General features: G+C 46.8%; 2 protein-coding genes across 8 annotated transcripts; one reads left to right on the top strand and one right to left on the bottom strand.

Annotated features, from left to right (window-relative positions):
- Window positions 1–21: 21 nt before the first annotated feature.
- Window positions 22–9,067, bottom strand: ARHGDIB (Rho GDP dissociation inhibitor beta). 4 transcript variants are annotated; one of them, XM_014892450.2, is made up of 6 exons: window positions 8,515–9,067; window positions 4,860–5,048; window positions 4,206–4,289; window positions 3,269–3,345; window positions 1,758–1,821; window positions 22–817 (listed from the first exon to the last, which is right to left on the bottom strand). In XM_014892450.2, exons 2-6 carry the CDS (start codon window positions 5,035–5,037, stop codon window positions 618–620), a joined length of 603 nt encoding a protein of 200 aa, XP_014747936.1. In that variant the 5' UTR covers window positions 5,038–5,048; window positions 8,515–9,067; the 3' UTR covers window positions 22–617. The 4 variants fall into 4 exon arrangements, with proteins under 4 accessions (XP_014747936.1, XP_088021277.1, XP_014747938.1 ...); XM_088165151.1 differs by lacking the exon at window positions 8,515–9,067 and adding an exon at window positions 7,016–7,297; XM_014892452.2 differs by lacking the exon at window positions 8,515–9,067 and adding an exon at window positions 5,181–5,320.
- PDE6H (phosphodiesterase 6H) lies at window positions 8,875–26,420 on the top strand. Of its 4 annotated transcripts, XM_088165156.1 has the most exons (6): window positions 8,878–11,940; window positions 13,801–13,870; window positions 19,763–20,070; window positions 24,619–24,794; window positions 25,042–25,082; window positions 25,957–26,420. In XM_088165156.1, the coding sequence occupies exons 4-6, from the start codon at window positions 24,655–24,657 to the stop codon at window positions 26,031–26,033; spliced, it is 258 nt and encodes an 85-aa protein (XP_088021282.1). In that variant the 5' UTR covers window positions 8,878–11,940; window positions 13,801–13,870; window positions 19,763–20,070; window positions 24,619–24,654; the 3' UTR covers window positions 26,034–26,420. The 4 variants fall into 4 exon arrangements, 3 of the variants coding, with proteins under 3 accessions (XP_088021283.1, XP_088021282.1, XP_088021284.1); XM_088165157.1 differs by lacking the exon at window positions 19,763–20,070 and having other exon boundaries at window positions 8,875–11,940; XM_088165158.1 differs by lacking the exons at window positions 8,878–11,940; window positions 13,801–13,870; window positions 19,763–20,070 and adding an exon at window positions 21,367–21,625.
- Window positions 26,421–27,663: the final 1,243 nt, after the last annotated feature.

The raw sequence follows: 27,663 nt of genomic DNA, 5'->3' as shown, positions 1-27,663 counted from the left end.
ATGCAACACTCACACAGAAAAGAAGAAAGAAACTGGTTTTATTCTCATACACGGAAGTCTTGTTACAGCATCTGGCTTCATTCCCCCTGACTGGCTTTGCCTGCACAAGGATGGATTTTAACAGGGTAGGGCACCAGATACAGACCAGGAGACCAACGGGGGAGGTAAGTAACCCTTTACAATGAGTCAGAGCACATGGCAAGTGTAACTCAAGATAGGGATTTTCCAGGGACCAGTCCACCCCTGCCAGGTGATCTTGTTTCCTCGAAAAGGCACTTCCAGGACTGGAGTTGGTACAGGAGAGATGAGGACAACAGGAGGAAGTACTGGGGGAGAGGGAGGGAGATGCTTCCCAATTTAACCCATTATGGCGTCATGATGGGATGGATGGAGGTGAGAACAGCTGGGTTGTTTTCAGTGTATCAGAAGAAGCAGCAAAGGCCGCCTGCAAGGCTGTGCATCGACCAAGGCTGGCACAGAGCCCCAGCACCCACGGGAAGGGCTGCCAGGGCTGAGGCCAGCCATGCTGGCAGGAAGGAGCAGTGGTGGGCATGGCCCACCTGGAGACTGGTGCAGGAGGCAAGGGGATGGGAAGGGGGAAGGCAAACTGGGTGAACTCATTCTGTCCATTCTTTCTTGATGGACAGGTTCCACTCCCAGGTGAGATGGTCGTGCTTGTCATCATCCGTGAAGAAGGATTTGTTGTGATAGGTGCCCCGAGCCAGCATACCCTTAGGAGCCTCTTCAATAGGTGTCAGGAACTCATACTCCTCTGGCCGTGGCCCATAGCTGCCAACCATGAATGTGGCTTTGTCCACTAGGAGAAAACAATCCACAGGGAATAAGCCCCTCAGATGGGGAATGACAAGGGAGAGAGGAAGGTATGAGCAAAAGAGCAGAAAGGAGATGGGGGAGAAAGGAACAGTCCATGTCAGCAAAGGAGAGCAGAATCAGTGGGAAAAGCAGGCTAGTGAAGAATAAGGACAGCTGGAAGGACAAGATGGATGGGCAGGCGAACAGGCAACTCCACTTGGATATTCTCACATGTATGTGCTTCTCCCGGTTTGAGACAAATTTGGGAGGAAACTGAACATTCTGGCTGCTAGAAGGGCATGAGAACACCCAGCATATGGCTCAAGATCTATGATTTCCCACTGCTTCTCTTTACTGGTGAGAAGATATCAGTTATGTGTGCTGAACAGGATGCTGAAGCCTTAGAGGTGGTTGCACGAAAATGCATGCGGGGTATGTGCATGTAAAATGTGTAAAATGGGGCTTTCCTCTGCCTTGTCCAAGCAGAGCAGCACTGAGGAGAAATCACAGGGCCCTGCACACAATGAGAAGTTTCATAGAGCAGGTCTGAATTTTACCAAGTGCTTCTGAAGAGCTTTCAGAGGGTGGGAAGCTCCACACAGGCTGAGCCACTGCACAGTGGGTGCAGGGGAGGAAAGGAGCTCTGTATGGAGAGGCAATCTGTGGCAAGCACTGTCTAAGCAGAGTCTCTGTGGACTTTGCAGATAGTGGTGTAGCATACAGATACCAGAGCTGGTTCATACTGAGTTTGCACAAAACAAGAAACTGCTGTACTGGGTGATGCAGGCTTATACACTGCTGAGAAATCATCCTCCCACCCAAGGATGGGACTTGGGAGCAAGGGAGCCTCTGTCCCAGTCCAGAGCTGCAGGAACACTTCTTCAAGAAGAGGGAACACACAGGTAGGAGCAGTGTTGTGCAGGGCATGCAGGGCTCTTACTTACCCTTCACCCCTGTCCGGTAGGTGTGCTGCACATATTTCAGTCCCGACACAATGTCCCTGTTGACCTGTTGGAAGCAACCAGAAGTGTCAAGAGAAGAGTTTTGGTTCTGTACCTGATGATTTTCCCTCTCCTTAGGGACATATCCATCTTGGCTCGCTACACAAGAGAACCTCAGCACAGGGCACATTGCACAGGTCCCTAAAACAACTTCTCCTTTAGCATCCTCTGTGCATCTCCTGCATTTCCCCATCCTTTGCCCAGCTTTGAAGCTGACTGGAGCACATCAGTAAGGTTCTCAAGACATGCTGATGAGGACAAGAAAAAGTGAAGCAGGGAGTTCCCATTTAATAATTTTCATACTGGAAACCATACATGGGTAACTGAAGTCATCCCTTCAGCCCCAGTGGGTGGGCAGCTTCCAGGTGCTCTCTAAGCTCCATGGAGAGCTGGCAAGATTTTTCTCAAAAGACAGAGGGATAATTTTCATAATCTTTTATGAAATCTCCCATGGACAGTTTGCATGTATCCACTGCTCCTCCCCTGCAGCATACACTGCCTTCCCACTACTGAATCTGAAAACAAGATGGACAGATCCTTTTACATCCCAGGGTAGAATTCACACAGTACGAGCCCTTACCAGCCATGGAACTGAGGGAGGGAGTTAGAATAACCTGTCTGACCTCATGTATCTTCGGTCAACAAGGCACAGATATAGATGGAAATATTTCACAGCACAAAAGAGACCTGGAGGTGTCTTGGGGGAGAGCATTGGGAGACATTCATGTCTGAGACAGCAAGCCTCAGAGAAAAAGGAAAATCTGCCCTACAGAACCCACAATATTAACACCTTCCCTCATCTGTCTCAGTAGAATTATCTTTCTTCCCTTTTTGCCTTCTCTTCCAAGCTCAGCTTTGAAGCAAGCACTTGCAGAGATAATTGGTTCAGTGCTGGATGCCACATTGCAGCCAAGTTTCATTTTCAGCTGTAAACAGAAGAAGTGACTGACATGCTGATTAATGGGTGTGAGGGAGAAATTAGCCCATTTGGGTATATCACAACCTGAAGAATTCAGGTATCTTCAGCCAAACACTACAATATTACATCTTTTTAATGTGTACATGAAGCCTAGTAATATTGACTGAATCAGTACTTCATGAATAGCCATTCTACTCTTTTCTTCTCTCCGTTCATTTCCACTTAGAGTTAAGTAAAGATTTTCCAGTGGCTAAAAAGCAAAACCAAACTCAGCCAAAACCTACCCATCTGGCTTTTAAACCACTTGTTGTTTATCAGTGTGAGCAAAGAGAAACCAGCTTCCTCCAAGGGATGAGCAAGCAGAAGTGATTTCCTGGAAATATCCCCTGTTGAGTAGAACAACACCTGAAGCTAGGGGAGTTTTGCAAGTGTTCATATTTTGAGCAGACATGATACCTGGCTCTAGTTACCTGATAGACTGCCACTGACTGGCCTTAGCAACTGATAAGATGCAACTGGAAGGAAAACAACTCACTCTGAAATGGATCTTAACTCTGTACTCCACCCCTTCTTTTAATACGAAGGTCTCTTTCTTGAGTGCTTCGAGGTCACCTGCAATGAGAGGAACAAGCTGTCAGCTAGAGATGTCACAGCAAGGAGAGACCAGGCACAGCGGGGAAGATGGGGATGGGGCTGCTGTCAGAGGTGAGCATCCCTTCAAAGGGTGACACCTGTAAAATGAGTACACACATATCTGTGTAAGATTGTGTTATGCGACCAAATGCACAGAAATTCCTGGGTGTTCGTACGTATCTGTGCCCACAGAAGATGATGCCTAAACAAACACAGGTCTGAGCACATATACATAAAGGTGTTTATACATAGACCTGTTGCTGAGCATATGCAGGAGTGCGTGTATGCTCCATCCATGCCCAGCCCTGGCTTGGGTGAGAGGAGTGTGTTTCACAGCTCTTGCCCAGCTTGGAAGGCTGCCTGGGCCTCACAGGGCTCTGCAGGGTTTTGGGTGAACAGGAAGCCTCTCTGCCTCTCCAGGCCCAGCTTCCTCTTTCTGCAGAAAAGCCCTTATAAGGTTCTCTCCCCATGTCCCCAGCAGCCGGAACTGCAGTATTGCTCGATTCTGAAGTTTCAATACAGCCTGTTACCCAAATGCATGCACATCCCTTGTGCTCATGAAGTCTCTTTGAAAGGAAGCACGTAGAGATGGCAAGAGAAACCCAGGAGCTCCTAGAGCAGCCTAGATGAAGAAAAAGACTCTCGATATTTTCCTCTGTTACATCTCCTTCTTTTTTATTCGTATGTCTATGCCTTAAAATAAGAAACAAGGCTAAGATGACTTCAGAGTTCCTCTAGAACTCACTGTGGAATCCCAAGGACAAACTCTCTTTTAATTTGGAGCATGTCAGGGCCTTTGCTTGGTCCCCTTTGTGACCGAGGGCAGAGCCTGTGCCTACCTGTAAGGTCCATAGTGATCGGTCCTGGAGCAGAGTCACATACCAGGGTGAGTCGAGTGACCACCACATTGGGAGCTGTTGGGTCTGCAGGTAGGAAAAGTCAGGGGGAAGCTGTCAGCTTGCAAAATTAAATGCAATCGGAGGGGAATGACACTGAAGAAACAGGGATGCCTTGCCACACAGGAACTGTGTTTCATGAAACACCCAGTAACGCCAAGCTTCCTTAGTACAACAGGGCCACATGTCTACCCAGTCCTTCCACATGGATCCCTCTGGCCTCCATGACAATACCTAGAGGTGGTCTTTCCACCACAGAAAACTTCCTTCTTAAGACCATTCTGAGCAACAAGATCACCTTTCAGCATAGGCTGACCCCTTCATAACCCCTCAAAAGTCCTTTGAGACCCATACATCTCCACCACAAGTCCTTTTCCAATGCCAGCATACCCCAGGAATCTTCCTAACACTCAGAGCATCTTCCGTGCTTCCTTTAGGTGCAGCTTTCCACCTGTCCATCCCCAGTCCTCCAGCACAAGCAGTGCATATCCCTGGTGCAACAAGACCCCTCTTCTTTGAAGCAACCTTCCTCATCCCCACAGCACACTGTTGCAGTATCTCTCCCCAGTCCCTCCCTATCACTGTGCCCCAGCCTACCTACTACCACAGGTCCATCTCCCAGCAGAGACTTCTTGTACTTAGCGAGGCTTTCATCATCCTTGTCCAACTCTTGCAGCTCCTGCAGTGTTTTCTGGGGAGGAGGTTTGTAGTTGAGTTTCCCATCCAGCTCATCATCATCATCCTCCACGTGAGGTTCTTGTGTTTTCTCAGTCATGGTCACTTGGTCTGGGAGACAGAGGAGGGGCAGTCAGTGAGATTGCTGTGGATGGGAGTAGTGCCCCCGGGGACACTCACTCTGGGCACAGCGTGGCTCAGTCCCCCCGACAGGCAGGCACCCGAAGGCAGCAGGATCCCTACAGGCAAATGGCGACGGTGATCGGCTGCAATCCAGACACTGCCGTGCCGATATTCTGGCTCAAACACAATCCCCCTCTACCCCCGCTCCTCTCTCCCTGCAGGCACCACGCGCACACGCAGACCTACAGCATCCTTCCCTCCCAGGGAGGAGGTGCAGGAGCAGAGGCTGAAACCAGAGTGATTTACAGCCACTCTGCAGCACAGTTGTGGCCGGCAACCCTGCAATTACAAGCCATCGTACAAGGCTTCAGTGCTCGCAGGCTATCTCGAACAAAGAGCCAGTGCCGCACACCGGAGCACAGAGAAACACGAATAAAGCCAAGGACAGATGTTTCGTTCACCCTCTCATAATGGGTTAAAAGCCACATTTCACAGAAAGATCGAACACCTGACAGCCACCTCCTTAGATTAGCAAGTCAGCTGAAGCTCTCAAGGAAGCAGGCAGGGTAGCCCATCTCCTGGCATTCCGTGTGCTCCCACTAACAGCTCACTTCAGGCAGCGGCCAGGACTCCTTCCCACTGAGGAAGGAAGCGTGATGGTGACCCCAGACCAGCCCGTGGAACCGTGCTGCTCCAGCGGTGCTTCTCGGAGTGGGGAGGCAGGACAGCTGGAGCTGCAGCCAGCAGGGCTGGTCACACACCGCTGCGTGGCAGAAGGGCAGAGAAACTGCTTGGGTGGCATCCCAAATGGGAACCAGAGCGGGGAAATACCAACCAAGGGACAGCCAGAGCATGGGATGGGGGAGCAGGAGACAGGCAGGAGAGGTAAGTAATGCTGTGCCAGGTGCCCCTTAGTCAGCTGCCTGCCTCGAGGAGCCAGCCACATGGTCCTAGCCACCTTCCCACTCTTCAGAGAAAGGCTGAAAAACAGAGCAGTGTCCTGGTACAGTGGCAGTTGTCACAAATGACCAAGCCATTCCTTGCTCTTTGGCAGCAAGAGGATTTGATCAAGCTACACAGATCATTCAGTTCATTTCCACTTATGCTTCTTTGAGACTATCCCTACTAAAAAGTCCCCTTCTGCTTGCTTGTGGCCTTAATATTTGCCCCTGCTCCCAAAAGTTAGTCTGGGAGCCAATGGCATAGTTTTTTCATTCATTAAAATAGAAAAGAAACACACAAAAAAAAAGAAAAGAAAAAAAGAAACAACTGTTCAAGGTGAATCAGCAAGTGGTGTCAGGCAACTCTGAGCAGTATGCAGACCTCTCAGAGCAATTCCACTGCAGGGAAGAAAAATAATCAAGGAGTGGTACATTGGCATGTTGCAAAAGGACAGAGAAGGACTGAGCAGCACACAAACAAGAAGATTCAGTCAGGTATTCTAATTGGAAATGGCCATTGCAAGACGACTTCGCAATTTTGTGGTGAGTGAGGAACGAGTACAGAGTGGGCAGATGAGAAATAAACGGGAATCTCAACCCAAACAAACAGGAAAGAAACCAGGTCCCAGCAGCTGAATAACCCTGGCTCAGTTCATGCCCAGATCTAGGAGTGTGAAGTACCCAAATATCATAGGAAAGGCCCTTGAGCTTGTCCTCAGGAGAAAGGAAACCGAAAGCTGCCTCCTGAAAGCAGCAATCACACATGTCCCACCACTCTGTGGCCCCAGCACAGACACCCTAAAAAGCCTCACAATCCCCTCAGTGCCATTCCACATTCATCACAGGAGGAGGCTGTGATTAGCCATGACAGCCACTGCCAAGCCTTGCCTTCCATTTGGGCTCCAGCTGCAGGTCTGAGCACTGACCTGAGCCCTCTCACAATACCAGGCTGCATCTGCCACCAATGCAAGCACAGACCAGAGGTGCCTGCCCACCCCATCCTCCCACGTTCACCTCGTGTAGTTTCTCACAGGAGAGGCTCAGACATGGTAGATGGAAAGAGGCATCTCTGTCCACATGCAGAGAAAAAGCAGAGTCAGGACTGGACCAGCTGGTTGCTCCTCATCCCTCAGACCTTCCCTTTGCATCGCACATGCTGCAGAGACTGTCCCTGCCAGCCCACGGGGGTGGCTCACTTGAGGGGGAATGCTTTTAGGTTCTGAAAACCTCCCAGAAAAAGGGGCAGACAACCTGCTGTGCCAACAGCAGGATCCTGCAGGGAACAGGACCAGCCAGGCTGTCTGGGATGAACAACCTCTGGCTCACAGGCTTTTCAGGATGGCACCGATCACACCAAGTTCTGGCATTTTTCCCCAAGCCGTGGACCTGACGCTGCCTTCCTGCCAAACTCCAAGGCAGGCGGTGATCAAGAGGAAAGCTCCTGTCTCAGCAGCTCCTGCCCCTACTTGCTCCAGCTCCCCAGCTGGTCTTTCTGCAAGCTGAGACACATTCCTGAGCTCAGGCACCACTGCTTCCCCAGAGACACCATGTTGCTGTCGGGGGTCCTGAGTTTTTGTGCCACTGCCCAGGCCAAGGGCTAATATGGAGCCCCCCATTCAGACCAAGAGTGTCAGTAAAATGAGAAAATTAACCCTACATTGCTATGTGCAAGGAGAAATTTGTGCGGTTGGTGTCTTGCCCTGCCACATTTTTCTTGCATTTCTGCAGCCCCAGCCCACAGTCCTGCGTCACCTGCACCCCTGAGGCCTGGCAGCACCCGTGAAACAGCAGGGAGAGGGCAAGGGCAGGGTTAGGGATCCCTGTCAGAGAGAGATGGCTGCAGGAGGCAAAGAAGGAATCACGCCTTGGCGAGAGGTGCGAGCGTCTCGCAGCTGGGCTCTGCCAATGCCGCGGATAGACAGCATTGCCCTCGCACCTGCAGCAGGAGGGGGCAGTGACAAGGTGGAGGGCAGGCACTTCTTCGGCCCCTCCGTGCCTCCACGGAGCACAAAAAGGGATGTCAGAGGAGCAGCATTCTACCTGCCCTCCGTCTCCTCATCTCTTCTTCAAACCAACCCCTGGCCGAGGGCTTATCTCCAGGAAGCGGGTTTAGCAGGGAGGAAGTAATTTTCCGCGATGGGGGAGAAACACACCGGCCTCAGCAGCGCCCCCAGCCCTGGCCTCCCCACCCCAAGCCCCGGGGTGCGGAGACAGAAGGGTAGCGCATTGCCCGGGTACCACGCCGCAGGGATACACCGGCCGGCAGCCCTGGACCGCGGAGGCCTCTCCCCTTCCCCTTCCCCTGCCCCTCCACCGCAGCGCGGAGCCTGCCTTCCCCTCGGGCGCAGGCAGAGCTCTGCCCGTCCCCCCGGGCAAGACCGGGCAGCGGCGCCGGCTCCCGGCAGCAAGGGCGCAAAGTTGCGCGGCGGCGGCGGCGGCGGCGGCGGGGAGCGAGCCGGGGATGCGCCCGCCGCGCTGTGCCTGCCCGGCCCCCGCCCGCCCCGCGCACTCACCGGCGGAGCAGCGCCTGAGGCCGGGGTCCTCCTCTGCTGTCAGCGCTCAGCCTCGAGCTTCGGCAGTTGGAGCAGGAAGGAAGTTGGTGAAGAGAGGGGAAAAAAAAAAAATAACACTCACACGCAGCGAAAAAAAAAAAAAAAAAAAGAGAGAGAGAGAGAGCGAGAGCGGCGGCAGCAGCCCACCCGCAGAGGAAGCCCTGCGCGGCCCCGCATGCTGCGGCGCTCCGCCGCCTGCCCCGCTTTGTCTGCGCCCGCCCGGCGCCGCGCCGCGCTCTTTCTGCGCAGAGGTGCGCTGGGCTTTGTCTGCCCAGCTGAGCCCGGCCACGGACGCGGGAGTGCTCGCCCTGCGCGGCTTCGGGGTCTCGGCGAGGGCTGCTGTGCCCGAGAACCAGGGGGGTGATGGCTTTGTTTTTCTCCGCAGGCTTTTATTTTGTTTGTTTTCCTGGTGTAATTAAGGTCGATTTCAAAAACTGGCTCTGATTTGTACCGGTTAAAATATGCGGAATATCAGGTTGTGTATTCCTGGGTACGTGGGAAGATAAGGAGTATTGCAAATGGAGGTTCTTATGAACCTCATTTTTCCTGCTACCTGCTGCACTTAATCAGCTTATTGTTCCCAACTCCCAGCCGTTCCTACACAAGCAGTTTCAAAGATCAGCTGCCTCAGGAAGAAAAAGCTCTCATTTCCCAAGGTTGCTTAAATGATCGAAAAGATTTTACACCGCTTACTTTCTAAAATATGAGCAGATTTCCTTTTTCTTTGCCCCTCATGGAGTCCCCACTTTGTTCATCAGTCACATAAATCCTTCATGTACATAGTCCTCAGTGCACAACAAATTAGATCATTGGTTTGCAAATGACAAATCTGGGCCTGCAATGACTGATAGACTGCTCTTAATGCATTTACAGCAGCAAAATAAGCAAAGCGTATCTATTGCCAATGGGCTTGCATTGACTGCCCCAGAACCACATATCCATTAAAAGTGTTTATTGTACACAAATTTTTAAAGGTTGTAAACAACTGAGGAAAAGGGGCTCTTCTTCAGGGATGAACAGATCTCGGAAGAGGGGGACTGATTTTTTCAGTCAGATATTGCTTTAATTTAGGTTATGGGAGGCACAATGATTCTTACTTCATGAATTTCAAGGGAAAAACGGAGCATATGTCTGTCTGACAATGGATTCCCATTTATCAGGGGCTATAGCTTCAGAAACATTTCTATCTTCCATTAATTAGTTTCACCATCAAGGAAAATTATTTTATTCTCTGCCATTCTTTTCCACTGCTACACTAACCCTTCCCTTGGGCCAGCACAAGGGACCTGACTTGAATACAGTACTGAGGTAAGTTCAAATGGTACCAGGGAAAAAAACATATAAGCAAATGTGTAGGTATATATTGGTGAGTTTTCAACCCAGATAGGTTTCCCCATACATGTTCATAATTGACAAATGTGGCTAAACTTTTATGCCAGCAGCAGTGGCTGAATGGGATGGGGATGAGGAAAGGACAGAGCAAATTCTTTCAAATACAGTGACACTTTATGGCAGCTCATGTTGTTCATTTAAGTAGTCCTGGCCTGGGAAAGCTGTGAAGAGTTGGATGTCTTAACTATGGAAAGCTTTGAGGAAGCCTCTGATGTCTTGTACATCAGCTTGTTGTCTTGGTTTCTTTGCTGTGTGGACTAATTCTCTGATTTCAGTTTAGAAACTGAACACAGTTCAGCTGAGACGAGATGTGGGTTGAGGTTACTGTTCACTCATGGCTTGGTTTGAAATTTCCTTGGTTTTAGCGACTGTTTACAGTGCAATTGTAAGTAGTGTTATTGCAATCATTCTTGCTGAGGAATAGTCAAGATTAGCTTGGTCTCTTTTGTGGGTTTCTTTTCAGTTAAACACCACGCTTCATGTGCCTTTGTGTAGCTCTTTGCACACTATTTCTAAATGCATGTGAGCATAAATTAAGGTCAGTTTGTCCACAAATATGACTAAAGGTATAGCAATGTATAGCCATGTGCCACCACATATATGTACATTCAGCCTACATGGGTTCATCTGCCCAGCATTTCCCCAGCGAGGGAAACAGATTTTACTCCTAAATTAGAAATTAGTCAGTATGTAATCATAGGGACATCATGTAATTGCTCTGTTCCTCCTCTTCCGATTGGTAACCAGTGTGAGAAGGAGCTGTAGACATTAGAATCACACTATGCCAAGCAGATGGGAATTTAGAAGGCAGGCTTCTGATCCTTTGGGTCAGCATATCCAGAGCATCCTGCTGGGGATCCACGTCACTGCTCTGCTAGAAGAAAGGAAAGGTTTGAACCTTTGAACCACAACGGAGCAGAACATCACTAAAAGCAAATCTCTACCACCAAATATTTAACCTTTGACAAACTGATACAATGCCATGAAGATCATCTCTTGACAGACATTGTCCAACCCCAGCCAGTTCTTTTGTCTGTGACAGAAGGAGGCAGGGACAACAGCTAAAGTGTACCTGCTTTATTGCAAAAAAAAAAAAAAAAGGTAAAATTTCAAATGTGTTCTTAATTAGAAAATTACATTTTTTAATTAAAATATTATTATTAGGTCTTATTTAATTTTACCCCACCAATAACAGTAGATTGTACAATTAGTAAACCACATTATGAGGTGTGATCAACGGCTAGTGTCTAAGTTTGTTTCAAAAAGTTTATGCAAAATTTTAAATGCATATCCTTCAAATACACAGCCTGTACTCCCAACAGTCATATATGTCTGTAGCACCCTATTGGAAAAAACAGACCTTGACTTTTTTAAAAACTGTAAGATTTTAAAACTTAGGCTTTTTTTTTTCCTCTTTGAGTTTGAGTTGCTGCCATTAGGTATTCAGTATTTCTGGGTTTGAATTTTTACAGTGGTGGTACATTGCACCTTTGTGCTGCTAAATGCCATCTCCATCTTCTGTGGAACAGGTCGCTGCGTTTGAGGAACAAAACTACTTTATGACCTTTAGAAGTGACTAATCCGAAAAATTTCACCTCTTAGAATCTCTTATTTCCACCTGCTTGTAATTTCCAAACTGTCTAATCTGGAGTTGAAATTTCCCAGGCTGGAAGCTCCGAGGGGAAAAATAAAAAGAGATTTCAGTCCAGGTCGGGAATCCATTTTTGTGATTTTAAGAGGCTCAACAGCGTAATGTTTTTTAATGCTGCTCTTGTAAAGCGATTTGCTTTGGAACTACTAATTTGCATTTTCGCTGAACTTGGTACAGTGTTACTAACTTTTATTTTTCTCTAGTGAATAATGTTGCTGAATCCTGTCACTGTCATGAGTTTTGCCTCCTCCTCAAGCTTTTTACAGTCTCCAGGAAGGCTACAGGTGACATGCTGGGAAGACGACCTCACTGTGCAGCAAATTCACGTCAACAGGTGCTGCAAGGTAAGTGTCAGTTTTGGCCATGGGTGTCCCCTAGACGGTGTCCCCAGATGGTGTCCCTCACTCCATGCAGAGATCCTCTTCTCTGCAGAGGTGGGAGGAGGTAATCCGGTCCTGAGGCAGTCACGAGGGGACGGGAATGGGCGAGGTGACAGGTCAGGGAGCTCAGACATGAGACCTTTCCCTGCCATATGGGGGAGCATTCACTGCACCACGAGGTGCCACCCAGCTCTGGTAATCCCAGCACCGCCTTCTATGGCTCTCAGTCAAGTGGGATAAACAGGTGATACAGCCAATGGAGCATGAATTCATCCCCTCTGAATAAAACACAGGCACAAATTGCCCCAGGATTGGCTTTAAAAGCCAGCATCATAAGGTTGATCCTGTTGTGCCTATGAGAGGTGGTGCCTGTTTTCTTCTTACTTGGTGCTACTCACCCCTTCTAAAGTGCTGCAAAGGAGTGTGCAGCCCTTAGGACGGGAAGGGAAGAAAGGGATGGAGGTTAAATAAAATGCCAGGCAATGGAGCCAGTATTCAGCATGGAGAGCAAGGACAGAGAAGGCACTTTGAGGTGCTGACACAAAGCCCCTTGTAAGGGTTTAACTGGGTTTCCCAGTCCCAAATCTCATGGGAATCCCTTCAAACCACCTAGCCACTGGACTTGAGGGCTCTCAGCTGGATGAAGAGCTGACCCCTGAAAGCATGACTGTGTGCTCCATCTCTCCATCTCCTCCTGAAGTGATTTCTTTGAAAGATGGAGAGATTGGAGATTTAATACTTGTTTAAGCAGCTTTCAGGCTTGTTAAAGTGCTAATCCCTTAACCCCTGTCACAAGCCTGAAGGTGTGCAAAGACTTCACATGTCACTTCACAATCCCCTGAGGGAGAAAGGGAAGCAGAAAGAGAGAGGAAGGAAAAGGATTTTGTTGGGGTTGAGAGGGTAGGGGCAAAACAGAGCCAGTTTCCTCTGGAGGCTATCCTGAGAAAGGCTGGGAATGGACAGAGCAGCTCAGTGAAGGAGAGAGAGGGAGAGCTAAGTTGGTGGGAGGGGGTGACAAGGCTTGGTGAAGATGGTGCCTGTCATCAGGGAGCGGGGGTGTCTTCTCTGCATCCCCTGCACTCCAGAGCTTAGCATGCAGGAAAGCAGCTTGTGCTCTCCATCCCTCGCAAGGTGCCGTGGCAGAAGTCAGTGTTCTCCAGGTGAAGATGTCCTAGAGAAGTCATCCGCCAGAACTGGATTTAAAAGGGGACTGGATTATTTTAGGACCTCTCAGAAAACAGGTGGTTATGTAAGGTCAAATCTCAGCAAGTGTAATCAAATCTCAGTTCTAAGCTGATCACCAAGCAGGGTGTTAGGAAGTATTTATTCAAGCATTCCTCCCTGTGTTGTGACTTTCCTCTGAAACAGCCAGAGCTGAAGCTGGGACTAAATTAGGAGAGCTGTGGCATCCTCTCCTCCTCCGCTGACCTTGGGAAATCTCCCTTGCCAGCCGCACCCTGACATTCCTGTGCTAAACAGTACTCTCAACAAAGAACTTGATTTCATACTGGAATTTATGGCTTCTAGTCAGGTTGTGTCCAGCCTCTGACTAGCTCTTAGGTGCTTTATGTCCCTTTGTGCTTTGCCTGTAGCTCAGGGCATGCTGCTTGCAGCTATATAATGTCTCTCAAAGCCATGAGACAATAATTACCAAGCTCTCTGTGGCAATGTTTTTTCTTTATTGCACTTGTGCTGTTCACATATTATTGCTCTCACAGCCCTGCCTCCATAAGCCCCCACAGTGTTATTATGGTGGATTCTTGTGGAAGAACTGGTGTGAGAATTGCTGTTCCTCCCACTCCTTCTTTTTCTCTTGTATTGCAGACTTCCGTGTATAAAGGAGAAAAACAAATGTGGTGTTCAACAAAAGAGCCAGTGGCTATTTAAATTCTCGGTAAATATTATCCAGTTCTATATATTCACAGAAGATTAGCAAGCAATGAATGTGCAACATTTGCACATGATGAGTGTTCTCCTCCTAGATCTAATGGAAACACACCCAGAAATAACCCATAGGAGTTTAAGTGGGTCTTGATGAAAAGTATATAATGCTAAGGGAAAGCATGGCAAGAAATCACCATACTGGTCATTTTTACTGTCACCACCTGCAGCATCAGAGAAAGTCCTCAGAGGAGGATGTTCTCATGGGACCCCATCATTGCTGGTCAGTGGGGAAAAATTCCCCTTTTTCTCTCTCTTCTTTTCCTTAATTTTTTTTTCTTTCTAGAAATAACTTCCAGCATTACAGTTAAAGTACACCATCAGCTGTCAGTGTGCCACAAATAAATCTCAGTGTATACAAAACTGTCAGCACATCCTTTGTGCAACATGTGCATGCCCCACATGCAGTGATGACTACTAAACAATTCACTTTTTCTATGGTGTGTTTATAGTGCTTGACTGGACTAGAAAGCAAGCTGCAATTCCAGGTCCTTGGCACAGAAATGTCCTTAGCAGCCTCCCAGTAAGATGCTTCAATGTACTTTGCAGAGGTGTGTACCTCCAGTGCAAAACAGGAGTGTAGAGGATCTAAATTTCAAAAAAAAGAGGCTGTAGTCTGACAGTGAAAGTCCATTAAAAACAACAACAAATGAACAAACAAACAAACATTACAACATTAAGTTCTACACTTGTGCAGGATCCTGAGGGGAAAACAGAAGGCTTAGTACTAGCAGTACACCTAAACAATAAAAGGAGAAAATAATTTTTTTAATTGATTCAGATTTTCGTCTCCTGGCTTTTCCCCTCCCACAGTTATTTCCACCAGGGATCTGCTATCACATGGCAGCTAGAGCATTTGGCATCCATGTGTCTGGGAGGTGAGCAGCAGCCCAAGAGACAAGATAATGGAGCAGGAGGAGCTGCCTCCTCTGCCCATTAGTCAAATGTTCCCAAGGAGAGTACGAGATGCTCCCCAGAAGCAATCATTTCTTTCTGAAAGCCTCAACTGTTACATGAAAAAAAATCGTAATAATGATGGCAAAGAGCTGAACTGAATGAGATTGCACAGAGGTGCTTTTATGTGGTAGGAGGAAGAAGGAAGAATGCTTGTTGCATGGTGTGAAAGCCATGGGAAGATATGTGCCCCCTTAAGAAGAAGAAGAAAGAAACATTTTACCAAAATGTTTAGGAAGGCCTTTCTTTATTGGGCTGCTGGTTGCCAAGGAGAAAGAATCGATCATTCAAAAAGAAAAAAAAAAAAAAGAAGATGAGAAAAGGAGCTGTCAGGAAAGAAGACATCTGGAGCTAACTTGTGTACAGTTTCTTCTTCTTTAGCCCAGTGACACTGAATCATTTGCTTCGCTGTTTTAAACTGAATAATGCTCTGGAACTATCTAATTTTTATTTAAATAAAAACACTTTTTTTTTTTTTTTTTTCAACAAGGCAATATTACTTCGCTGTTGAGTTCAATGCGTGATCGTTTTAGAGAGTGCTAGTGTACCATTTAATCGCTATTCACAGGTACATGGCATGTAAATCATGCAGAAGGAATCAATTATGAGAAAAGAAAAATTTGAATAAGACCCTTGAGACAATACTGTGGAAACTATGTGCAACCACAAGCTCTGATTTATAGCAGTCACATAGATAACCAGATTAACTACCTGGATTTGATAGAAAAAGGAAAAATACTAAGTTTTGGTTCAATATATTAATGTTGAGCTTGTTCTGTAAATGTCATTCAGGAGAAAAATAATCTTATAAATGAAAAAGCAGAGATTTTAATTGTGAGCAGAGAGAAAACAAGAAAGAAAGGGTGCTTTTTAAAATGATCTAACGAAGTCAGTCCTATTGTGTCATTACCAACAGCCTGGATGCAGACATTAAGCAAAGTTAGTGCACAAAAAGGATGCTCACTAATGATATTGCTTTCTCTTGGGACAACTTTGCATGGAGATGCTCTTAAACAATGAATCACAAAGCAGTTAGAAACGACTGAGCTTTTTGTGCTGCATGGACATGAACATCAGATGAAGATGGCTGCATGGCTGAGTCTCATCTGCAGGTCTATGAACTTTCTCTGCACCATCTCTTCTATATTTACAAATAAAAACCATAAAAATGTAGTTCTCTCTCTTGAGATCTGATGGTGACAAGGGCTATCGCAAAAAAAAAAAAAAAAAAGGGGGAGAATTTCTTTTGGCTTTCCTTTTATTCATGCCAATCTGGGAAAAATTTCTGTAAGTTAATAAAATATTGCTACCATAGCAGTCTTGTGAGTGTGAGATGCTAAGACTTGGTTATCTGTTCCAAGAAAGGCCAGACTGACTACTGAGAAGAAAATATAATTCTGGTAACTAATGAAGTGTAGGACAGATGACATGGTTTTATATCATCTGCTATAAAAAGCCTCAGAATGTCCTAAAGCATTTGTGCCTGGAAGCCTGGGGCCTGTAATGATGTTCTGACATGTGCAAGTAGAGCACCCGTGACTGAGTAAGAAAAGCAGGGAGTTCATTTTTCCTGAAGAAGCCTTGGCAATGGCCATTTGGCTTGAGGACTTAGTTATGTCCCCAATACCTAGTTGGTAGCACGGACAGGGCCATTGCTGATAGCTCAGCAAAAGCTTATCACTTGTTTATATTTCCTCAAAGGACCCTTTTCTCCAGGCTGGTCATGGAAACCTTCTTCTCGAGCCCTGGTAGTGGAAAAACAGACCTCAGCCTCTTCCATTTCTGCCCTGTTGCCAGAGAAGTCTCCAGGGCATGAGTGGAAATTAGTATCAAGATCAGGCTCTTCTGCAAGCTGAGCTCAGTGACTCTGAACATAACTTTTGTATCCAGCAGCAGGCACAGATTCCCAAAGTCAGCACACCCTGTTTATTGCAGGCTGTTACAGGTGCTTAATCCTGACACCAAAATAACTGTGCAAGATTTCCTGAAGGAAAAATTATAAAACTCTCCACAAGCATGCCTTCTTCTCTGCATTTTTAATGGACTGATTTGCATGTATTCAAACAGGGAAAGCCCAGTCTCCCGTATCTGTTTCTCTTTTCCACACTAGCACAAACAACGTGAGGCTTAGAAACATGGTCAGCACTGCAGGAGGAGGATGGCAGCATGTGAGTCCTCATTTGCAGGCACTTACTGCACTGAGTTTCTCACCAAAACACTGCTGACATGACAGCCTCACTCATCTTCTGTGAGACCAACAGACAATCCCACTATAAATCCGGATCCTACCATGGTGCCCTCACCAGGGATCCAGAGGCACTTGATAGGCTGCCTGTTCTCAGGAGGGAAACCAACATTTTACTCCCTGGTTAATTCTCTGCTCACTTCCAGTTAGGTGTATCGTTGTGGCAAGTGACAAATCTCTATCAACGAGGCACAAAGTCTCACAGGTGTGTGGCACAAGCTTGTAGAGATACATTTCAAAAGTCATTGTGGCCCACACCAGCCACAGCTCTTATCAGCTGCATCCTTGAGTCTGTGCCTCAGCTGGGATTTCCTCCCACAGTCCCATGAGCTCACTCAGCCTCTGGAAAAATCACTGTCTTGTAAACTTGTGTTTTCTTTGTCATTCAAGTGAGCTGCTATTTCTGGCATAACTACTGTTTCTATGGCTACACCAGCTCATAAATAGGGTCAGAAACCTTGGAGATGTTTTTTAAGTGATTCCTTGGAACAGAATATAATCTGGCCAGAGGTGATGAAGCTCAGGAGTTTTCCTTTGAGGCCACGAGGACTGCACTCCTGCTACCAGCTGGACACCATGGTTTCTGGTGCAGCTCTGGTCTGGATCGAATGGCAACTGTTGTGGCCAAAAAAGTTGGCACTGGCTTACCTGGGGAAGAAAAGCCTGGGCAGGGAGGGACAGGAATTGGGTACTCAGTCCCTGGGCAGGACCTGTTGTCCATCTGGTGCTGCAGCCAGGCACGAACATGAAGCAGGTGCCTCTTGCTCTGAAAGGAATCTGTGCATCCACAAGACTGCAAAGTAAATGCCACCCTCTTTGTGAGGGGAAGGGAGAGACAGAGGTTGGATGGAAACAGAGGAATGATAATCCTGGGAGATAAGAAAGAACATGAGAAGTGGGGCCCTTTAGGGAGTTTCTATCATGTTTTGCCAGTGGTAAAAAAATATCTTCACGTGACGCCATGGAAATTTTTTCCCACAGTCCACTTTTGTTAAAGGAAAACGAGACAGATTTCATTGGGAAAACAGGAAAACAAAGGGACTATTTTGAAAACAAATAGCCTGAACGTATGTACATTTTTAAGCTTCAGGAAAGAGGAGTCGAGGGCTCTACAGCTGATTTCCCCAGCTACTTTACCTACATAGAAGAAGGCAGAAGGGGAGGGGGAGCCCCTGGAAACCTGTCTGCAGCAGATGGAGGCATGGGAATGAGCAGTGGGGATGGGAGTGAGTCTACTGCCAGCAGGCTGCACCTCTTTATATCCACACAAGCAGGTCCCTGCCCACAGTAATCACTTCTGCTGTCAGAAGAGGATGAGTGCAATCAATCTCCACACATTTGTATACAAGCTCTAGTCATCACAGGGAGGAGAGGATGCCAACACGATGCTGCCCCCGTTGTCTTTCCTGTGCCCAGAAATTACTGCACAAGCCTCTGAAAGCTGTGATTGTCTTAAATGTGTGGGAATGTGTGTTTGCTCCTTCTCTGCTAGATGGAAAGCCTCTCAGCTACATCTAGGATTTACTTCTCAGCTTCTCAGTGCCCACTCAAGGGCTAGGACCTTATTGATTTTTTTTAATGTAAGCTAAGAGTCTCACTGAAGGATTTATCTTGTCTAACTTCAGCCATCTGAAAGGTCAGAGGCCTCAGCTGTGGGATTCTTGCTCAGCACCAGTGCTGGACTGGTGTTCATTGCCAGGGTCTGTCACGTCAGTGAGACACTGTCCCTTCTTGGTCACACGTAGTCACACCCCTGGCTGCTCCAAAATCCCCTCCTCCAACCTCACCCAAAGGAAAATCTCATCCATCATAAACAAACCCACGCTGTGGTTTCCTTCTGCCCTTGCGTTGCTCTGATAGTCCCGGTGCTACTCCATTCACTGGGGTTATTTCCAGTCCTGCCAGCCCTGATCTTGTGTAGTGAGGTGGATGCTCAGCAAGGGTAAGAGCGAGGTGCTTCACCAGGGCCAAGAGCCCCTGAGGGTGGCTAGCCTTGTGTTTATACCTACAGACAGTTACAGGCCATGACTGAGGGTGAGGATGATCTTCCAGAACCTTTTTGCAGGACTCTGGACCTTCTCTTTTCATCCTGAGACTCCACCAACTCTTTCCACGTCTCTGACACTGATCTTGCAGGCAACAATAGGATATTAAAATAGTATGCATTACCATGCTTAGAGTTTTGTTGGGTTAGCTTATGGGCTGAGCTTTACCTCTGAGGGCCCCTCACAGTAACAATGCTATTGGTAACCAGATGTGACCCAGCTGTTACCTCAGCCCAGCACCTTGGGTCTCAGGAGTGACTGGTTGGACACTCACATGCAACACAAAGGTTCCCCATTCATCCCCTTCCTTCCCATCTGCTTCACTGGAGCCCTGGCAGCATCTCAGCAGCATCCCTATGACTCCCTTGAGTGGACTCAGCCCTGTTGTCACTGGGCCAGCTGCATGCATGGCTCTGTGAGGTGTGTCTTCGCCCCTGCAGCACTTCTGAGAAGGTTATTGGAAGCCCCTCCAGGCATTACCTAGTACAGGAGAGGGATAGGGAATCCTCCCTTCCCTGACATGTGCAGACATGTGTTATCCCAAGAAGCAGCACCACTCAAAGGGCAGGTTATTTCTTTATTTCTCTTTGCTTCTCCATAGATGTCCCCCCAGAAGCTCCAGAGAGCCCACAGCCTTGTTGCAGAAAGAGACACATCACCCCTCAGGGGTGTGTCGAGGCTCTGCTGGCTCCTCCAGACCTTGCTGGAGCTGTGCTTGCACAACTCTGGTCTCACAGTGCTCCCCCCATTTCACCCCTGCCATGTGAATGCATGATGCCCGCCCACGACTGATGTCCTGATGTCACCTGGTGGCAGAGTATATCTGGAGGACAAAGGACACCTCGAGACTCTTTCTACACAGGCTGAAGGACGGGAGTTGAATGATTTGCAAGAGGAGCCCTTGGCACTGTAAGTGTTCCCCACGAGCTCAAAGCAATAGCAAGGGGGGCAGGGGGATGAAAAAGGAGCTGGCTGCAAAGCCCAGGGGAGAGAAAAATCCAGATAAAACTCCATGGGGGAAAGATTCAGATGTTTGTGCTTGGAGAGCGTGAACAGATCCAGTAGCTAGGAGGAGTTGTGATTCTTGCATGGTTGTGTTCTGTCTCCTCTTATCATTAGGGCAGGTGCTGCTGCAGTGGTTTGTCTCAAAGCTCTCTGGCTGTACAAGCAGGGGCTGCTCAGCTCCCCATGCTGGGCACCCCTTGGTTGGGGCTCCCTGGAACCCCCTTGGCTGTGTCCTTAGCTGGCTGAGCCTGCATGTGAGCAACACTGGGGGGTTGCTAAGGAGCAGCTGGGACAGGCAGCTGCTGTCTCCTGACCCAGAGCACCAGCTGCACATGCAGGGCACATCAGGGAGGAGTTTAGAACACGGTGCTGTACCTCTGCTCTTACTGAATCCCTTCTTTCAACTGGGATAGTCTTTCCACTGATCCCCATTTGGGAATATAGTTCTCCTGGAAATTAGTTTCTGACTCTTAGAATGCATCCTCTTTCACCTGTTCTTGGTCTTAAAATTGCTGCTAGAATGAAGGCTTTGAAATCCTGTGTAAGACATGGACTTTTTCCCATCACTATGATTAGCCACCTCAGCAATTGAGACTGGAGCTATGAGACTCTTCAAATGCACTGGATTCAATGCTACCTGACAAAAACCTGAAAGCATGATGCTAGTGGCTGTCTCAAGGCCAAGATCTGAGTGTGCAAGAAACCCATAAAAAGAACATGAGCACAAGGATGTTTCCTCTTGATTTATCGCTACTCATGGAAGAGCACCTGCATGGAAGGCCATGGCTTGTGGAGGTTCTGTGTCTGACACCCTGAGGCAGTATAAGACAAGTGCACATGGAGGAATCTGTATTTTTGAAAGCTTTGGACAGGAGAAGATGAGTTCCTACACCAAAATGGTCAGAAGAAGATCAAGTTAGCTGTCTACATTATCTGCCAGGGACATTTTCCACAGAGAGTCAGAGATTAAGGATGGGGCAGATTAAAGAGTCAGAATTTGTCAGTAGTATTCAAGCCCCTTTAAATTTAAATAAAACTAAAAGTAGGATTATTAACCTGCCCAACAACCCCCGAGGTGGAATTTCTGACGCAACTGAGATAAGCCCATTAATGCGTATTAGGTATAATTAGCATTTGGACGCAAGCAAAGCTCTTACCTAGAGGATTAAACCCTTGACTGAGCAGAAATGCTGTCAGGGGCAATTAGGTAACACCTCATCAGAGGAGGGAGCAGAGGAAGTGCATGGCAGAGGATCTTATGCCTCCAGAGTCTTTGCATCCACAGACATCAGCTCTTGCCCAGGAGCTGCATGCTGGTGCTGGCAGAAGCAAAAGAGCTCTGGAAGACCAGAAAACACTGGGAGAAGGCAGCATAGCACTTGCAGAGATCTAGAGGAGACTCAAAACCTTTGTCAAGCCATCTATTTGATCTGGTATCAAGGACTATCCAAGTAACCAGGTACGGTAAGACAAAAGGCTGTGAAATTCCCATTGGAAGAAGCTGTTATTGGCATTTCTTTCATATCTGTCATCCTGGGGTGCTTGTCTGGCTGTGTGTAGGGGCAGTTTGTTCCCAAGGTGTGGGAAGTGGAGCAGGTTCCATGCTGTGGGGCAGGGCCCACTCCAGCATGAATGGACAATTATTTGACTCTAATGATGGCAAGCAAGTCCCACCAGCTCCATGCTGGGAAGGCAGCTTGATTTCAGTGGCAAGGAGAAAGTTGTTACGTGGCATTAAGGTTGCTTTCCATCCTCTGACATTTTTCTAGTTATGCATGGAGAGAATAGAAGTAGACAGAGATTAGTAAAGAAGAAGTTAGAATTGTCCCTACTGTTAGAAATGTCCCTAACTAAAAGTTTCATTGAGTGCTCTTTATTGAATTCATGCAGGTGAGAGAGGATGAAGTGTGATTTGAGCACATCCTTTTTCCTACCAAGTCCTGGATTATTGAATATCTGGTAGATGGATACAACTACTTCAGATTAGGGATAAAAGAAGCTTAAAGGACTGGAAGTCCTTAGATAGGAAGTCCCTATCTTTCCATTTGCTCTTCCTCTATTGAGTGAAGTCAGGGACAAAACGTGAACTCAAGAATTTAAGAGGTTTTGACCCTCAAAGACATATTTGTGGTTAAGGTAATATGCCAGTGTACAACAGAGGTTATTGAAGCAGGACAGGAATTCAGTTGGAGATGCATCTTTCCAGTTTTGGATGTCAGTCCTAAGGGATGGAAATCTGTTAGCAGGTTTGGTTTTTCTGTTGTACTTTTGGGAGTAGCCCTTGAGAAGGGTGTCAAGTAACTTGAATGTCAGATTAATATGGTGCTTAAAAGTGGATGCATGTCCCTTTTTGTTCAGGAGTGGGGGTTTAGCTCTGAGACAGACAACATACTGATGGGAATTGCATCTGAGACAGAGACATAATAATAGACTTTGGCACAATAGCAGACATGCTATGGCACAGCTTTCTGATGCAAAGCATTTTGTTGTAGGGCAGTATCATCTGAATTCCTCCCATCCTGAGTAACAGAGAGGGACCAAATTCTGTCTTTATTTTGGAGGTAAAATGCCTTCATCTCTCAGTTTGGCCCTAAAAATCTGCAAGTCAAAAGATTTCATCTCTCCTCCTAGCAGTGCAGCCCAGGTCATACTTATGAATGCACTTCCATTCTCATTCTGTAAAAAGGTGACAATGTTTGCCTGTCCTGCCACCATGCAGTGAGGAAAAAGAAAAAGCTGTAAATACTGGGCAACTGTTCAGGCACTGCAGAGATGGCAGCCAAATAAGTAAGTTCCAGGGTTTGAGCTGATCCTTGTGTTTGTGGGCACAGTATGTGCTTAGGAAGCGTTGTGTTACACGCGGGGGAATAGCATCTGTGCATGCTTCAGCTTCAGACACAACCATCTGCTGCTCCATTTGGGGCTGCTGGAACCTGTCCAGTCTCCTGCTTGGGATATTACAGCTGAGACAGAAGCCTGACCACAAGCAACACAAGAACTAGCCTGCCTCGAGGTGCCATCATTTTGAACCATCCTACTGCCACCACAGATGGAAAGATGTCCTGAGTGAAGTATTTCCAGACTGCCACAAACACAGAAATATGGCTCTTCACCTGGAATAGATGTGGAAGTGACACAGGAGGATTGCTCAGATGATCTTTCTCCTTGTATATAAGGATTTGCTTTCCAACACTCTATTTCAAGACAAAGGAATGAACTGTCTTTAGACTAAAGAAAAGAATCTTTGATGACATTTATAGTTCTGAGATTAAAAATCCAGAGTGTCACAGCAGGTTATGTTGGGGATTAAGCCAGAGTACTATGGAGACCTAATGAGATTAGTCTTTAGAACCAAATCCTGAAGTTAATTCCATCAATGCACGAGGATGAACACCTGGGGATAGGAGATACGTAACAGTCATGGGGGACAACATGACTTCAAGAAAGAAAGAAAAAGTTGCATTTATTTTTTATCCATAAATGCAGTTGTTCACACCATTCTAGCATACTAATTAGCATAAAATCTGATGAAGGGCTGGAAGCTTCCCTTTGGGCACTGGTGAGAGTTATTGCTGTCCTCTCTGGGAAGGAAGCAAAAGGCTCAGAGTGCAGAAGTTCTGCCATCTAAGACAGGAGATGTGTCTCACAACAGAAATTGCTCCCTGATAACTATTGATCCCCTGTGGAGATTGGTTCATGTACAGTGTGGTGAAGAGGGGTCAGCACATGTAATATAACGCTCAAAAATACCAAAATGGGCACATCCTGGGGAAAGTTATAGGCTTTCCTCCTCTAAATCCTGAGAAATTTGCGAAATTAACTTCTGCCTAAAAGATGGCCTCCAGTGCATTCTGTAGAGTTTTGCAAGAGTCTTGTGCTATTTCCCATAAATTTGGTGTTGACAAACGTTGGGCCCTAATTGCAGCAGAACAGATGAGGTATATCATGGTGATTCCCAAGGACAGGATCTTTCTCTAAGCCATACATGTGCCTTCATGGCTCCTGTAGTAATCAGGTCCTGAACCAGTAAGCAAAAACCTCAGCAATGTTATTCCAAGACTAGCTAGAAAAAAACCCAAGCATTGGCATTAAACTTCCTATTTTACCTAAACTGTGGGGCAAGTTTCTGCAGCAACCTGTCTCCAAGAGTGCAACTGTGTTTGAGACAAAAGAAGGTGTTGGTCTCCATGACTTTGCAAGACACTGCACCAAGGGCTAAATGTCTTTTTGGCCTTAGTGCAAGTGTCCTTTGTCTGGCATCTTAATTCTAGCATGCCAGATGAAACGCAACACTACCCTGCTTAATTTTTACTCATTACAATATTTCTTTATCTTTAATATCATTATCTTTAATCCTGCCACAATTATATTTTCCATAATTCTGTCATCTGACTACAGATACCTAGAAAAGATAAGCAGAGAGTTGTGTCAGTCCTTGCTGTTATCTTGCAGACAGAGGGATCTGAGAGAGGCGCACACAGCCCAGCGATGAGTGAGACCCCAGCTGCCAACCTCAACACTGGAGATGCTCCAACTGGTCCCACCACACCACGCAAGGGGCCTCCCAAGTTCAAGCAGAGACAGACAAGGCAGTTCAAGAGCAAGCCCCCTAAAAAAGGAGTAAGAGGGTAAGGGAAAGAATCCATGCTAGTTGAGTAGCTCCCCACTGCTACATTGTACTTCTGTGCATCTTCCCTTGGGCAAGGAGCCAGAAGGCTTCTCCCTGCCCCCAGGGGCCATCAGCTCTCCAGCCTGGAGCTGCTTCTCTTCTGCTCCCTACCCACAATTCTTCTTCCTTGGCTGGAGGTTTAGGACATGTTCCCTTTCCTTGCTGCTGCCCCAAACTCACTCCTTACCTGTTCTTTTCTCTCCTAGGTTTGGAGATGACATTCCAGGCATGGAAGGGCTGGGCACAGGTAAGCTCTGCCAGATGTTGTCATCATGCCCTGCTTTAGCACTTAGTGCAGAAAACTTGATAATGGGAGAGGACTCTGGGGCGGTCTCTGTTTCCCTGGTTGGTCTGCAGCTCTCAGGGTCACCACAGAAGATGAGTTCTGCCTCCCCAAGCTGCCACGTTCATTCTTATGCTTACATACACTACCTCAATGAAAGGCTATTTATGTATGCTTCAGCTTCAGACTACTTACATTGGGCTGTAGAAGTGCTTGTTTGTTTTCTGCTAATACTCTGACTAAGAATTTCAGCCGCATGAGATTCTCAAAGAAATGCTAAATGCTAAGCTATTAATACCATAAAATCACAGAAACTAAATCCCAGATGGTTAAGTATTTGTGTTGTCATCAGAATCCTAATTTTAAGAATTTTATGTACCCATCTGGGATTGAGAAACATGCATTGGATGAGCTGCAGCCAGTGAGAACTTTGAAGTATTGATAAAGAGAGAGAGTTACAGATCCTGAATATTGTAGGCCAAATTATTCAGCACCAGATCTAAAACTGCACGTCTTTGAGGAGATGACAGTTTGGCTGCAGGTAATTTATAAGAAAAGGAGAAATCACATAATAGGAATGAATTTTTACACCAGTTTGCATAGTCACTGAAGAGACTAGGAAATGATGGCTTGCTTTTGCTCAAAGAGAGAAAGTACCCTGATCTGGTTTGGTCTGACAGGTAGTACCAGATTTGAAATGCTCATCTGCCCATTTAACCCTCAAATGGAATCTCATTTTTGTTAATGTTTCCTGAGCAAATCAGCCTTTCCATTAATAAAAAATAAATCCAAGGAGTCCATTGACAAGAGCACATTTGTCGTTGTCTCTCTTTTGCAGATATCACTGTGATTTGCCCATGGGAAGCTTTCAGCCATCTGGAACTGCACGAGCTGGCCCAGTTTGGGATCATCTAAGGTGTCAGGATCTCTACTGGTGTCACCTGGTGACTCCGCAGATCCCAGCATGGTTTTTACCACCTTTGACACTTACTTTTGGCCCTTGCATCCACTTGCTGATGGGCAGGGTGGTTTTGTAAGAGCTAGTTAAGAGAAACTTAACTTTGCAGATTAATTTGGCAAAGAAGTTATTTGGGACCCTGAGCAGACCTCAAGTTCCACGAGATGAAACTACTGAAAAATGTCTTAATGTCTCCCTGCACCGTATTCTTTCTTCTCTCACTGTCATAGATCTTCAATGTTTATGGTGATACAGGGAGGCTGTATTTGAACTTCTTCCCTGATTAGCTGAGATATTGTGTGCATGTACATCCATACCTAAATAAATCACCCTATTCTGTTTTCTTCCTTCTCTCCCTTTCTTCAGCTTTCTATATATAATTTCCATGGGTGGGTCCCTGAGTTATTTGAGCCACCAATTATTTGCTCAGAGTACATTGGTAGAGAACAGCATTAGTCACCAGTCCAGACATTAGGCTGTTTTCCATAGGAGATCCTTCCCCAGTGGCTCACCATAAGGAACGTACTGCTAAGATTTACCTCATCAGCAAATGGGGAAAAGGGCTTGCAAATGCTGTCTCTTCTGTACTGCCCACAGGCTATGAACCATGAGAGTCTGGCTGTTCTCATAATGTTAAATGAAAATGTGTGCTTCTGAGATCAATAGCTAAGTGAATTAATCCTATTATTCATTCCTTTGTGGTTGCAGTTCCAAAGAAGTAGCGCTCCAAATGACGCTGCATTTCCTCTCCTTTGATGGGAAGCCCTGCGTGACATTTGTACCCATGCCCATACATATTTACATGAGACATTTGTTCCCCAGGACATGCTTGATGCTTATTAAGACAGAGAATCCTTATGATCTGTCACCAGACTGCGCCAGTAGTCTTGCCACATTCAGCAGAAAATGCTATTGCAGTAATTCCTCCCTCTTCCCTGTATTTAGCATAGGAAAAGTCACCTTTCACCCTGCCCCTCATAATCAGGAAGGCTTTTCTCTCTTCACTCCCTGGCAATTTCAAGCTCTGGAGCTTGTTTGGACAAGCAGGCAAATGGTGTCCCCAGAGAGAAGTACCAGCAGAGCAAGCAGGGAGGCAGGGGAAGGGTAGGATGTGCACATGCAGGCAAGCACAGAGCCAATCCATTTAACCCCATCGATCTGTGTCTGCAGGTCTCCAGCAGCCCCAGTGCTGCCTAGTGGTGAGGCACCTGCAACCACATAAATGTTCAGGGAAGGCACCGAGATTCCCTATGGCCCTGGCATTAAGGAAGGGCTTTTGGCTTGTTTGCAGGCAAGGAGAAAGTTTATTGTAGCTACATAATATTCATAAAAGGAGGTGGAATTTTTAATCATTGCCTTTAGCTTGAGAAGCCTCATTGCATAAGAACTGCCTCCCCCTATCTTATCTTTCCTCTGCTGAACATGTTCATGGGAGCAAGGAGTGATTGTGGAGAGGAGAGCAAATCCTGTCTAAACGATTGATCCCCACGCATAAAGCATTGCTATAAATCCATGGCTGTGCCACAGTTATCTGCTACTGTTATTCCAGAAATAAAAGCTAGCAGTTTTCAGTTAAAATATAGCTTG

Source organism: Sturnus vulgaris, chromosome 5, assembly GCF_052056855.1.
Source record: "Sturnus vulgaris isolate bStuVul1 chromosome 5, bStuVul1.hap1, whole genome shotgun sequence".
Taxonomy (NCBI): Eukaryota; Metazoa; Chordata; class Aves; order Passeriformes; family Sturnidae; genus Sturnus; species Sturnus vulgaris.
This window is presented reverse-complemented; position numbering and strand designations above follow the sequence as displayed.

Bases quoted from the DNA above. Each gene is read 5' to 3' on its own strand.
- ARHGDIB (XM_014892450.2), bottom strand. From the start codon at position 5,037: ATGACTGAGAAAACACAAGAACCTCACGTGGAGGATGATGATGATGAG. The intron at 3,346-4,205 runs GTAGGCACAGGC...CTCTCATTGCAG, and splicing joins GATCACTATGGACCTTACAG to GTGACCTCGAAGCACTCAAG. The intron at 818-1,757 runs GTAAGTAAGAGC...GTTTTCTCCTAG, and splicing joins CTACCGGACAGGGGTGAAGG to TGGACAAAGCCACATTCATG.
- PDE6H (XM_088165157.1), top strand. From the start codon at position 24,655: ATGAGTGAGACCCCAGCTGCCAACCTCAACACTGGAGATGCTCCAACT. The intron at 24,795-25,041 runs GTAAGGGAAAGA...TTTCTCTCCTAG, and splicing joins CCTAAAAAAGGAGTAAGAGG to GTTTGGAGATGACATTCCAG. The intron at 25,083-25,956 runs GTAAGCTCTGCC...TCTCTTTTGCAG, and splicing joins CATGGAAGGGCTGGGCACAG to ATATCACTGTGATTTGCCCA.